This window comes from Lutjanus erythropterus, chromosome 11, assembly GCF_056507025.1.
Source record: "Lutjanus erythropterus isolate fLutEry1 chromosome 11, fLutEry1.hap2, whole genome shotgun sequence".
NCBI classification, from domain to species: Eukaryota; Metazoa; Chordata; class Actinopteri; order Lutjaniformes; family Lutjanidae; genus Lutjanus; species Lutjanus erythropterus.
Window position 1 is genome coordinate 25,740,094 of NC_139327.1, and position 12,969 is coordinate 25,753,062.

At 38.3% G+C, this 12,969-nt stretch overlaps 1 protein-coding gene across 2 annotated transcripts in view; it reads left to right on the forward strand.

The window, feature by feature from the left end:
* Window positions 1-12,969, forward strand: part of dclk1a (doublecortin-like kinase 1a) — an 85,080-nt gene that overhangs the window by 44,542 nt on the left and 27,569 nt on the right. For both annotated transcript variants that reach the window (XM_084729809.1, XM_084729808.1), the window contains exon 6: window positions 11,325-11,419. In XM_084729809.1, coding sequence (XP_084585935.1) covers window positions 11,325-11,419 — 95 coding nt within the window. The remainder of the gene's footprint in view (window positions 1-11,324; window positions 11,420-12,969) is intronic.

Sequence of the window (12,969 nt, forward strand, 5' to 3'; positions counted from 1 at the left end):
GAAACCTACTCATGAAGGGTACAAATGTATTTTCTGAAAACCGATAAGCGGAGGGAGCGTAACAAATAACAAAAGCTGCAAGAAAAACAAATTCATAGCCAAGGTGGTATTGATATTTGCACTAAAGGCAAGTTAATGACATGCCTCCAGGCAGCATTGTGTCTGTAAAACAGCATTGTATTGGCACGCTTACGTGCCTTCAAGAATCATAAATTCATGATATTTGACTGCATTTTGAGTGAGTAATTTCCCAAAATATGTGTTATGGGATACAGTTCTGAATTTATGTGCTGAATTTTCCAGTGACAGTGCTTGTAGAACATGCACAAGCTATCATAAGTTAATATTATAATCCATTTGTGTTTGTTATTATACATGTTCCATTTTTACAGTACAATATGTCCATAGGCACTGAGTTAGGTTGAACATTGGGTGGGGGGCAAAAGTGTGCAAAAGTTAGATGATGTGATGTGGTGAGGAGTAGGATTCAGCCAAATATTTTTCCTCAACATTAGACATTTTCTATCCTGGAAACAGAAGCGCTAGTTTTAAAGGTATAATTTCAGCTACCGTAAAAACACATTGGATATATTTCAGGCAAACATATGCAAGAAGGAGGGCGGCATGGTGGTTCACTGCCGCCTCACAGCGAGAAGGTCCTGAGTTCGAATCCCCCAGCCGGCTGGTTCATGGCCTGGCCTTTCTGTGCGGAGTTTGCACGTTCTCCTCGTGTCCGTGCGGGTTCTATCCAGGTACTCCGGCTTCCTCCCACAGTCCAAAGACATGCAGCATAACAGGTTAATTGATAACTCTAAATTGCCCATAGGTTGCGGTTATGGACAATGAATGAATATGCAAGAAGGAAATATGTGGCTTCAAAGCCTGATCACCTTAGTGTATCTCATGGTATTAATAATTATTGAGAACACAATTTCAACATTAATCATTATAATGAACGTAATATAAACATTCAGCTTGAACTTGGCTTCAGCTGGGAGGATGAAATACCGAGTTAATTGCCTGTAATCTGTCACTGTCTGTCTGAGTAGCTTCGTGTTATAAACTAATGAAATTCATTAAAGCAAGTAGTTTAGCGTTTTCGGAGTCCGGATATTGAGCTGAGACAGATTCCATATTCTGTTCACGTTCAGAGGAATCTGCTGTGAAGGCTCTCAACGTGCACGCTGCAATGGTAGCTTTAGTAGGTCTAATAAAGCCAGCGATGACTCAAAGTGAAAAAGTAAAGCTCTCACTCGCTTGGTGTGAGATTTCAGATGGATTCCTCAGGAGCTTTTCACCGTCTTTCTTCACTGACAGGCACATTCTTCTGCAGCCAGCTGTTGAAGGTGAAGCAGTCATATGCAGCCATTTCTGCCAGAATTTCACACAGAAGAGTTGTAGAAAAAGTATTAACTGAGTGTTCCTGCACGCTGTGGGCTTCTACTTGGAATTTTAGATTCAAAATGTGGCAGAAAACCACTTGTTGATCCTCAGTCCAGCTGATCCGTCCCCTCGTTCAGAGCGCAGTGCACACCTCGTATCTTCATTGTTGAATCTTTTGAAGTATTGCCACACGGAGCTGGTGACAGACACTGCATCGTGTTAGCATAATTTAGATGGTAGAGCCACAAGTTACTGTGCTAACTGCATTTACAGACAGAAGTGTTTGAATTCATGGTGCTTTGTGCTTGTTAATTAATTAGATTAAAGTGCTTGGTGTGTTCGGCCAGTGACACATATGAGCAACAAAACACACACTGCGCCTCATCGTGTAAATTAAGTATTAAGTTCTTTAAAGTCCACCTCCAGTCATGTTTTTAACAATATAAAATGCTCAGCAAGAAGTAATAGAGAAATACTAAATTGAGTCAGATATATATTTTCTTTTTTTGCAAAATAAGTTCAGAGACCTTGTTAAAATTGCATACATTTATCTCTACACCTTGCCTTCATTTAGTATTCAAGGGTTCATAAATATGCAAATAGTCCCCAGCCCGCAGTTTCAAAGCGAAAAATGCTCAGACGTGGCATTTACTGCTTATTTTGCTCCCGATATGTCTTTTAACACATGAAAAGCACCACATGGACATGTTGAGAGGGTTAAAAACGTGATTTTCAGAGGAGGGGGTCTTCAAAATAAAGGTGTGATGATATACATTTGATACAGAAGACGTGATACTGCACACGTGTCATGAGAGATGTACAGGGAAGAATGTGATTGGCCAGTCATTAAGACCCATTAATCCATTAAGGCTATTATGGATTAAGTGTTTCCCAAGATGGAGAAGAAAAAAAAAGACACACTGCTTCTGCATTTGTCTTTCTGACAATATTAAATAGAAGCTCCTGGATATATGTATTGACCCATATATCTCTGCCAGCTGGAGCTTTTGTTTTTGTTCACAGCTAATGTGTTGAAGGTGTTTTATTGCCAACAGTGTTTTGTTTTTTCTCACGAAAAAAAAAAAACAAAAAACATTTGTACCACATAATAGAATTGTATTGGCACTTTTTTATATATTTTTTAATTTGGTTCGGACTGAAATATGTCAACAACGATTGATGGATTGCCGTGAAATTTTGAGCAGACGTTCGTGGTCCCCAGAGAATATGTAGCGATAACTCAGGTGACGCTGAAAAGCAGTGGTCCTCAACCTGGGGCTTGGGACCCCGAAGGGGATCGCGAGATAAATTCTTGGGGTAGCCAAATGATTGTGAAGAATGGCAGAAAATATTGTGACGAGATGTGTGGGATGAGCGCTCTCCTCGATAGCTCTACACTAAATGACATTCAACATAAAGGACAACCACCAAAAATACAAGAAATTTAACCTCATTAATGGTAAAAACTATAAACAAGAGCAAAAATGAAACTCTCTAACATAAACCAACAGGTTCTGAAAAAGTAATATCTGCATTTTGCAACATGAAATAACATCTTAACAAACTACTCAGAATGCTTAAATTGACTCAAATAGGTGTTACTTCAACTACATACAAAACCTAAACAAAAATAAAAATGTTATAATATAGAATATATAATATTAGAACTCCTGTTAGACCCCTTGTTGTCTAGAGTCTGTGTTTTTGTTTTTGTTGTTTGTTTTTTTATACACAGTATGTAGCCTGTGTCATCCAGCATATCACACAGCTGGAGACACACGGGGTGCTTTCCTTTAAATATTCATTTCTAGCACAGCTCCCTTGTGGAGTTTTGTGCAACCATGGTGTTTAAGACAGGAGGTGTGAAAGACGCTGAAACACACCATCTTTTGTGGCTGCATTACAGTCTGGTATTTTGCTCCACAACAGATCTCTCCATGTGTCAGTGCATGAAACCATTATATTATATTCAGCTGGAAGGAGGTTTGTACAAATAAGGCTGCAGTATATCAATGTTAGATCAATATTGTGATATGAGGCTAGATATGATATTAAATTTAGGATGTTTTTCAGTGATATGACATGAGTATTGTCTTTTCCTGGTTTTAAAGGCTGCTTTACAGTAAAGTGATGTTTTTTTCTGAACTGTTCTAGTTGTTCTATTATTCCTCTTTCCTCATTATATCCACATCACTTATTTGTCAGAAATCTCACTGTGTCATGTGTCTGTCTCACTTACATTTGCTGCCTTTGTTGCATCTCTTATATCCCCACAGTTGTCCTTCCCTGTCTTTGTTATATGTGTATCTTGTTATGTTTATTTTCTTGTCATTTGTTTGTTTTGTTCCCGGGTCAGGTTATTTTTTCTTTATTTTGTTTATCCTACATATCGGTTGGTTGATAATATCAGCCGAAGTTGGCGTATCACTGTTATAATGGTCTGTAATGATTATCAGTTTATATATTGTCCATTATGTGTTGATATGAAAACTTTCATTTAAAGACCATAATACCTTATGAGCAGCATTATAGCATCATTTGTCAAAATGTCTTGGAAAAAAACAGTCAAGTATTGCATTAGAGGAGATACTCATACTCATAACTTATCTTTAATTTGTATAATTTTGAACAGCAAAGTTTGATCAAATTTATTGAAAAAATAGTGTTAGTGTAATAGTGTAATTTCATAACAGTACAAGAAAACAAATGTCTAACAATGAAGGTAAATCTCTATTATTTGTACAAGATTTTTCTAATTGTTTTGTGTCACACCAAAGGACACATTTACAGTGCAGTTCAGTGAAAAATCAGATTTCACATGACATAAATATATGTATTTTTTCTTTAAAAACTGCCCACATATATATACATATATATATATATATATATATATATATATATATATATATATATATATATATATATAAACAATATCAGCTGTCATATGTCAATACTAGATTTATTTTTTTCTTTATATTCTCCCTAATATTGGTACAAGCATTGGCCCTCTAGTCACAATATTGATCTGTATTGAGGTATTTGATCAAGAATATTGGGATTTTGTATCAAAAACAACATTCATTCTGTGTGAGGTTCAGTGTCCCGCTCAAGAGCACTTTGACATGTGAACATGTGGTTAGAGCTGGACATCTAACCACCAACTCTACGACTGTTCAATGACAGATAGAACTACTAATGCCTTTTTTTTATTATCAATTAATCTGCCAATTATTTTTTTACAATTAAACTATTAATCAATTAATCAACTTAATTAGTCTAAAATGTCAAAAAATAGTAAAAAAAATGCTTATCGCAATTGCCAAAAGTGATGTCTTCAAATCGTTTCTTCAACCAAATACTCTTAGTTTACCGTCATAAATGACAAAGAAAAGCAGCAAATCCTCAAATATAAGAAGCTGGAAATGTTTGACATTCTTGTTTAAAAAAAAAAAAGACTAAATTGATTAATTGACTAATAATTGCAGCTTCATAGCTGTTTTTTTTTGTTGTTGATCCACCTTTTTTAAAAACATAGCAGACATGTTTCAGATTATCGCTCACACTCTTGAATTCAGTAAACGGCAGGAATAAGAGAAACCCTGAAACGCAGAGCGCGCTGCCGCTGTAGCTGCTGCTCTGGGTGAAATTTCAGTTCAAAAATAGCAGCATTTGTTACTTGAGGATGTTTGGACAAAGAACAATGGAGCCTTCAGAATCCATGTAGGACATGCTGCCTCTCCCCTCCAGACCACCACGGTCCCCTGAAATGACTCTCCACATACGGTGTACTTATATTCTCTCAAAGTCACTGAAGCAGGAGAATCATTTGCTTTTGTTTATTTGGTTGTCAATTAGGGTGCTGAGGGTGAAGATATGGTCTAATAATTTGGAAGAAAGCCAACTTGGGATTTTGCTGAGGTTCCCCGTAACTGTAGTTATTGGGGTTGACTTTGACTCCACTGGCTGCTCCAACAATCAGGGAAGACCTCGGAGCTAAGAATGAACTTTATTTGTTTTTTTTAAGACGCCATCAACACCACAGTCTCCCTGGTTTCAGGTGACTTGATGTTGTCCTGTATTTTCTTTAGTGTAATTGGAGTGTCTGGTGGCACTGGTAGTCTTTTGCTTCAGACTCTAAACTTTTTTTTTGTTTATCTTGTATGTGTTATTGCTGTTTATTTTTCTCTGTTGGGCCGAAGAGATTGGAGAAGTGGTTTATTCGACCATCTCCATTTTGAATGGGCCCTCGTGTTTTTGTTTGTTTACAGCGTTCCAATTTTCCCAAGAAGTGGTTTGTTTTTATGGATTCCTCAATAGCAGGTAGCTGGTTTCTAACATGCTGGTCCCTTTTTCTCCTTAGTCTGTTTTTATACTGTTTTAACATTTCATCACAGAGATGGTCTATATTGTGGTCGTCTGCGTCTCTATGTTTTTGGTTTCATACATTCCTTAATCTGAGGTTTTTACCTTCATTGTCAAACCATTTGTCGTCATTGTTAGTGTTCATCGGCTTTTATATTTTATATCTCATTACTTTTACGTTATTCTGCAACATACAATACATATATCAATATAAACATTTTCTCTAAAGTAACATACTGTGAGGGCTGAGCAGATACTTGGGCAATCCCATGAATTTTGGGATTGCTTTCCAATTTTTTCCTAAATAACATAATGCAGATCGTTTCTATTTGTTAACTTTATAGGCAGCATTTTATGTGTATTTGATTTCCTTTTTCCAAGTTTAATATATTCATAATTTTTGCTTGGGTAAAGGCAAATAATACAAACAGAACAATCTGGTAAGTTCCTGACTGTAGTGCAGCCTATAAAACCAGGAAAAGACAACACTTACGCCATATCAGGATTTATTACACGCCTTTGTTAAATACTTAATTCTGATTAGTCAATTACAGCAGTCTAATTTTATGATTAGAGAGGAAGCACATCCCCTATTTAGTGCATGTGAACGCCGACCATCGTGCAGACGGTATCGGGCGCTGTCCCTCCGAACCGGTCGGGTTTGAAGATCATTTGTACCGACTAGTATTGTACTGCTGAACAAACTGACACAACAAGATAACTGAACCTCTGTGTGTCAGGATGTTGCGCCTTAGGTGGTGTATATGTGTATAGTCATGTTGTTGTTGTCATTCTGGTGGGGCAGAGGTTGTTTGTTTTATTGAAGTTGTTATTTGTTGTATGAGTGTTTGTTGTTTGTCATACTAGTGATGTCTGTTGTCTGATGTCTGTTTATATTATCTCATGATTGCTGTAAGGCACATGATGAATTTCTATCTATCTATCTATCTATCTATCTATCTATCTATCTATCTATCTATCTATCTATCTATCTATCTATCTATCTATCGTCTGTTATTTCTGTATAGCAGACTGTTGTCATGAGGAAGAGACTGTTGCTATGGATACAATTCTGGTAATAGACTCATGTTAAACCACTAAAAACATTTTAAAATGAATATTTTGTCAAATTATTGATGTTTTTGGCATGTAGTCATGAAGCAAGCAGGAAAATGTACACTGAGCTGGTCACTATTGAGAAATAAAGCCATAAAATCATTTTGAAATTAATATTTTGTGACCATGCAATAAATGGGACATTATATACATTATCCCTTACATGAAGATTTCCAAAAATCTAAGGCGACATCATGACATGGATATACACACATATATACTGTATATGTGAGGGATAATGTACAGTAAGCAGGTTTTATTGATCCCTCGGAGTCTATGACCAGAACTGCGTCCATAGTAACGTTCTGTTCTTCCTAGCAACGGTCTGTAATACAGAAATAACAGATGTTACTGTAATTGACCAATCAGAATCGAATATTGCTCAACCCCCTATGTTCACTATATCGACTTTGACGGCTTTTTTTTTTTTTTTCCCTGAATCTGGTCCAGGAGTTATTGTTCTTGTTGTCGCCTGATGGCGTTTGGGTATGTTTCCACACTGGCAGATTTTTTAATATCATGTAGTTTTTTTTGTTTTTTTTTTTATCTCTCTCCCTTCTCTCTCTCTCTCTCTCTCTCTCTCTGTGTCTCTGTCCCCGGTGCGCGTCAGAGTTACGCAAGCATCCCCCCGCCTCTCCGTGTCTCTGTCGGTGTAGTACAGCTCTGCTCCGTCTCTCCATTCACCACTTTACTATCACACCCGGGCGGAGCGCGTACTGAGGTGCTGTTCTTCTCCTTCTCTTTACCCCCGCTTTGGATTATCACTGTGTTTTTTCATCATGCTGGAAGTGGAAGGTAGGAAAGTAAAAACCATATTTTATGCGCCTTTTTCTTCTTTTCTTGTTATTTCACCAACAACTTTATCCATTATCCATGTACGGATCGTTTCCAATTCGCCGGTTGTGTGACTGTCGTTGACTTTGCGAGGTGTCATGCTGTGATTTTACAGTGTGAAGACAATCAGAGATGTCTGTCTTTATCTTTAAATGCTGCTTGGTTGTGTAACTGGGAGGAGTGTCTGTCCGTGTGCGTAACGCTGATGCTGAATTTCATCAATGAAGATGTTCAGGAAATCGCCCGTACATCAGCTCCGTTTCTTTAGCTCAGTTTTGTCATGTAGAAAATTAAAAATACCGGTGTAATGCGGTGGCAGCCGGTGCTGTTTCAGTCTGCTGTGGGCTTTATCTCCTTTGTCTTGAATAATTCAGAAAGTTCTTTGATCTCGGCAGGGGAATAAACATTAGACAGTGAAGGTTGGACCACTTCGCTCCCACAGGTTTCACTTGTCTGCTGAAAATGTAATTAGGAATATCGTTTTAATACAAGAATAATATGAAAAAGGCTCAGAAATCGCAGTAATTAATGATTTCATGATCAAAAAAGGCTGTGAAATGGTAGACAATAGTGAATCTAGTGATGTTTTCTTTAAATTCTAATTCTATTTCATTTTAATTTAGATCTTTTTTCTTTAAAGAATTAGAGCTTCATTATTGCTCTTCAGTTACTTTAAATACCTGTCACTACCCTAGAAGCTACATCATTTATTTTACAAGTTGAAGTCCAATCTTGAGCTTATAGTTGATTAATTTAAAAGTTGTCAACCATTTAATTAATTACCAACTATTTTGTGAACTGATTAATCATTTTAAGACTGATTTTAGCATCTTAAGTGTAAATATTTTTTGGTTTCTTTGTTCCTCTGACAATAAACTGAATATGTTTGGGTTGTGGTCAAAATAGACAAAAGGAAAACAGGGAAAATCATTTTTCACAATTTTATGATATTTTGTGGATAATGGATTACTTGAGAAAATAGTAGACAGTCTAATCTATTATAAAAAAAATTGTCATTAGTCGGAGCCCTAGTTTGATCATTTTCATGAGTTTCCATGACAATTACTTTCATTATCAATTGATCTTTTGAACTTTTTCTTAATTTATTGATTAGTTTTTGGGTCTGTAAAATGTCAGAAAATGGTTTAAAATGTTGACCAGTCTCCTAAAGCCCAAGGTGACATTTGTCTGTCATAAAGGACTAAAGAAACCTAAAAACATTCTCATTTGAGAAGCTGAAATCAGAGAATTTTGTCTTTTTTTCTGAAAAAAACAGACTCAAATGATTAATTGATTCGTTTTTGGGTCTGTAAAATGTCAGAAAATTGTGAAAAATGTTTCTCAAATCCCAAGGTGACATCTGCAAATGTCCACAACCCAAAGATATTCAGTTTACTGCCAGAGAGGAGAAGAGAAAGCAGACAATATTCATATTTGAGAAGCTGATGTCACAGAATTTGGTTTTTCTGAAAAAAACAAACAAAAAAAACAAAACAAAAAAAACAACTCAAAACAATAAATGAATGAAAATTATGAAAAGTTTTTGTTTTCTGAAGCCAAAGATGATGTCCTCTAAATGTCTTTTGTCCACAACCAAAAGATATTCAGTTTTCTGTTACGAAGGAACAAAGAAACCAGATAATATTTACATCTGAGCTGAAATCAGATAACTTGGTCTTTGTTTTCTGGAAAAATGACTAATAAGGAATAATTTGGTCTGTAAAAGGTAAGAAAATGGTAAAATAAATAAATAATTTAAAAAATGTTGCTTTTGTTCCCCAAAGCCCAAGATGACGTCCTCAAATATCTTGTTTTGTTCACAAGCCAAAGATATTCAGTTTGCTGTCATAGAGGAGTAAAGAAAACAGAAAATAATCACATTTCAGAAGCAAAAATCAGAGAATTTAGACATTTTTTGACTCAAAATGATAAATCAATTATCAAAATAGTTGCCAATTGGACTTATTGTTGCAGCTCTAAAGACGTATACCTCCACTTGAACTCACTGTGGTTGAATCTAATTGAGAAATAAGTAATTATGTTGGTTATTTTCCAGTTATTTCTGCTGTATTATAGACTTAGACTTAGAGATTTCATTAGACTTGTAGGTCAGTTGGGGCAGCCTTGAGTTGACTTGAGGTGACTCAGAGTTTTGTTGCCATGTTTGCAGCTGAATGACAGACAGACTCGTGTTTTCTGTGCAGGTTAATGATGCCGTTAGGCTGTTTTTCGACTCCTGCTTTTGCTTGACCACACACAGGACTCGGGTGTAGCGTTGATTAATCCGATGCTCTTGTTTAATGAGGTGATGCCGCTGGGTTTCTGTGCTGTGTGCTGCAGCTGGGAAAGTAGACCGAGCTGAGGTCACAAGTGCATCGAATATAGAAGAGATCTGGTTGAAAATGAGGCCAGCCTGGTGTTTGTGTATGTTGAGACTCGCAGGCATGTAGGTGAAGCCTGCACTCTCAGAAATAAGGGCTCTAAAAGGGTTCTTCCTGGAGGGCTGAGGCTTTACCCAGAACCATTTGCATCTTTTTTGAAGAAAGGGTTCTTTCCAAAACTGAGGGTTCCGTTAAGAAAGACTTGTCATTGAAAGAACCCTTCTTGGAAGAAAGAGTTCTTAGAGGATTGCTGAAATCATTTGTCAAGGGTAATAAAATTGGAATATAAAAGGGTTCTTAGCAGAACCCCCTGGGTGAGTTTTTAGACAACAACCTTGGAATATAACAAGGTTCTTGCTAGACACCCCTGAGTGTGTTCTCGACAACACCCTTACAATATAATAGGGTTGTTGGTAGAGTCCCTTGGGTGGGCTCTAGACAAGAACCTTGGACTATAAAAGGGTTCTCTATGATAGACCCACCTGGTTGGATTCTAGACAACACTCTTAAAATATAAACACTCTTGGTTCTCGGTAGAACCCCCTGGGTGAGTTCTCTACAACACTCTTGGATAGAACGATTGGAATATAAAAAAAGGTTATACCTGGAATTCTTTGGATGAGTTCTTGTAGAACCCTTAGAAGACTGACAGGATCTGGATGGAACCCTCAGGGAGAATTCTGGGTGGAACCAAAGGGTGAAGGGATTTCCTGTAGAACCACTTATAGGGGGTTTTGGGTAGAACTGATCACAGATGCTTCTAGGTATACCTGTTTATGTTGGGTGGAAGGAACCAAAAAGGGTTCTCCTATAGGGACAGGCTGGAGAACCCTCTCTGGTTCTAGTTAGCATCTGTGTTTTTAAGTGTGTGGAACATAATTATTGTTATGCTTACAGGCTCAGGTATGAGTGTCTTGTTTGAGGCAGATTTGGAGCAACAGGATTTGTGTTTTGGCCGATATAAAAAAAAAAAAAAAAAAGAGCAGCGTGGACTTTTCAGTGCTCCTTTTCTTCCTCTCTTCCTCCCCCTCTTGTCCTCCTCCTCCTCTGCCTCATTCATGTGAATGGAGAGATGCTGAGGGCGGAAGTGTGGGCTGCTGCTGCCGCTGCCGCTGCCGCTGCTAGACACTCAGAAATATAACCGTTCTGGAAAACATGGCTTCACATTTATAGGATCATCTATTTCGATATTTCTCTCCGTCTCAGTCTCATCCTGCTCCATTTTCTCTCTCGTTTTTCTCCCTCCAGTGAACGGGACGCCGGCCAGTCAGCTTTCCACTCCTCATTCGGGAAAATCTCCCAGCCCCTCCCCGACTAGCCCGGGCAGCCTCAGCCGACGCCGGGTAAGACGATAATACACACAAACACACGCACAAACACAAACAGCCAGCCACAGCATTTAGTGACACTAAATCTATAACACGTTCCTCTTATGTTCTCAGGAAAAGGACAAAGGCGTGACTGAGCATAGGCCGACTACATCTTAACAACATCTCAGCGTCTTTAGTGTCTCAGAAATGGGTGTGTCGTTGACCTTTGACCTCACACAGTGCTGCTCTGCGATTCCAGGAATGGCAGGCTCACGTTAGGATCCTCTAATGTCACAACTCTTATACAGTGTTAATAGTTTTCTTCCTTTCATGCCGATTGTCTGTCACGTCCTCACATACAGTATGCTGACCCGCAGCTCTTTGTGGAGAACTCTACCTGCCTCTGGTAGCTCAACAATGAATGATGCTATCACTGACTTGTAGAGGTCTGCGAGTCAGTAATTTGTGCAATATCTGATCTAATGATGAGACTGATGTGAGCGGCCTGCTCCAATCTTCAAGTCTGGTCTAAATTTTAAAAAAAGACCCTTCGCTAAGTCCCTCCTCAAAACAACAATGGTCCAATCATAGATTAGCAAGTCTAACTAGGCACAGCGGGCCTGTCAAGCTTTGCATTTCTCTACATGTTGAAGTGGTGTGACTTTAAGAAGAGCAATAATCATGAGTTTGGAGGGTGCCATCTCCTTTGTAGTCTTTCAAAAACCTAAAACACAAGAGCGAACGTGTGAGGAATGAATTAAACTTTAAACTGTTTTAACGTAAGCTGTGAACGTTAGCACGTCCGGCTAACTAAATTAACAAATGCAGTGACGTTACCACCAGCCAGACTTGCTTCTTGCTTCTTCATCTTCTAAACTCATGGCTTGTTTCCCAGGAGTTAAATTGGGATTTGTTATGTGGGAGGTTTGAAGAGGAGGATGTAGGCTGGTGCAGAATCAAAGTGGGCTGATCACGATGCATCTCTGTGGCTGGTCGCGACCATTCTACACAATGCTTGTGATTCCACCGGCAGCGCTGCGGCGCACCCAGGAAGCGTTTCGCTGTTCTGCTCTGCTTCAAATATGCACCAAGTCTATTTTTGACGGATGCCGCGTCAATCTGCACAGAGCAGATTGAGTGGGCAGGATGTCAGACAGAGAAACAGCATACTGAATTCTGCCAGTTTTCAAAATAAAAGACAGATAAGAAAGTATATAACAATGTAGCCTACTTATCCATGGTAGAAGCACAAAATCCAAGGAAAGGTCCATATTCAGGCCGGCAAAACGCTCCACTACTGAAATGCATCTGAAACGCTCCTGGTGGGACACGCAGCTGCATAGAGGACAGATCAAACTGTGGCGCAGACATGCCGTGCCCAGTAGAATCAACGGGTTAGGGCTAAACCGTGTTAGCTTAGCTCTTGTCCTGGCATGTCTTCCCAGAGCAATCGTGCTGGCTGACTGACCATCTCAAAGTCTGCTGCACTTAATCTAATCCCTGCACTTCCTCTTACCACACTGATGAGTGTATTTCTGTCATCTACTGTATATATCTTCATGTTGTATTTCAAGTTTTTTAGT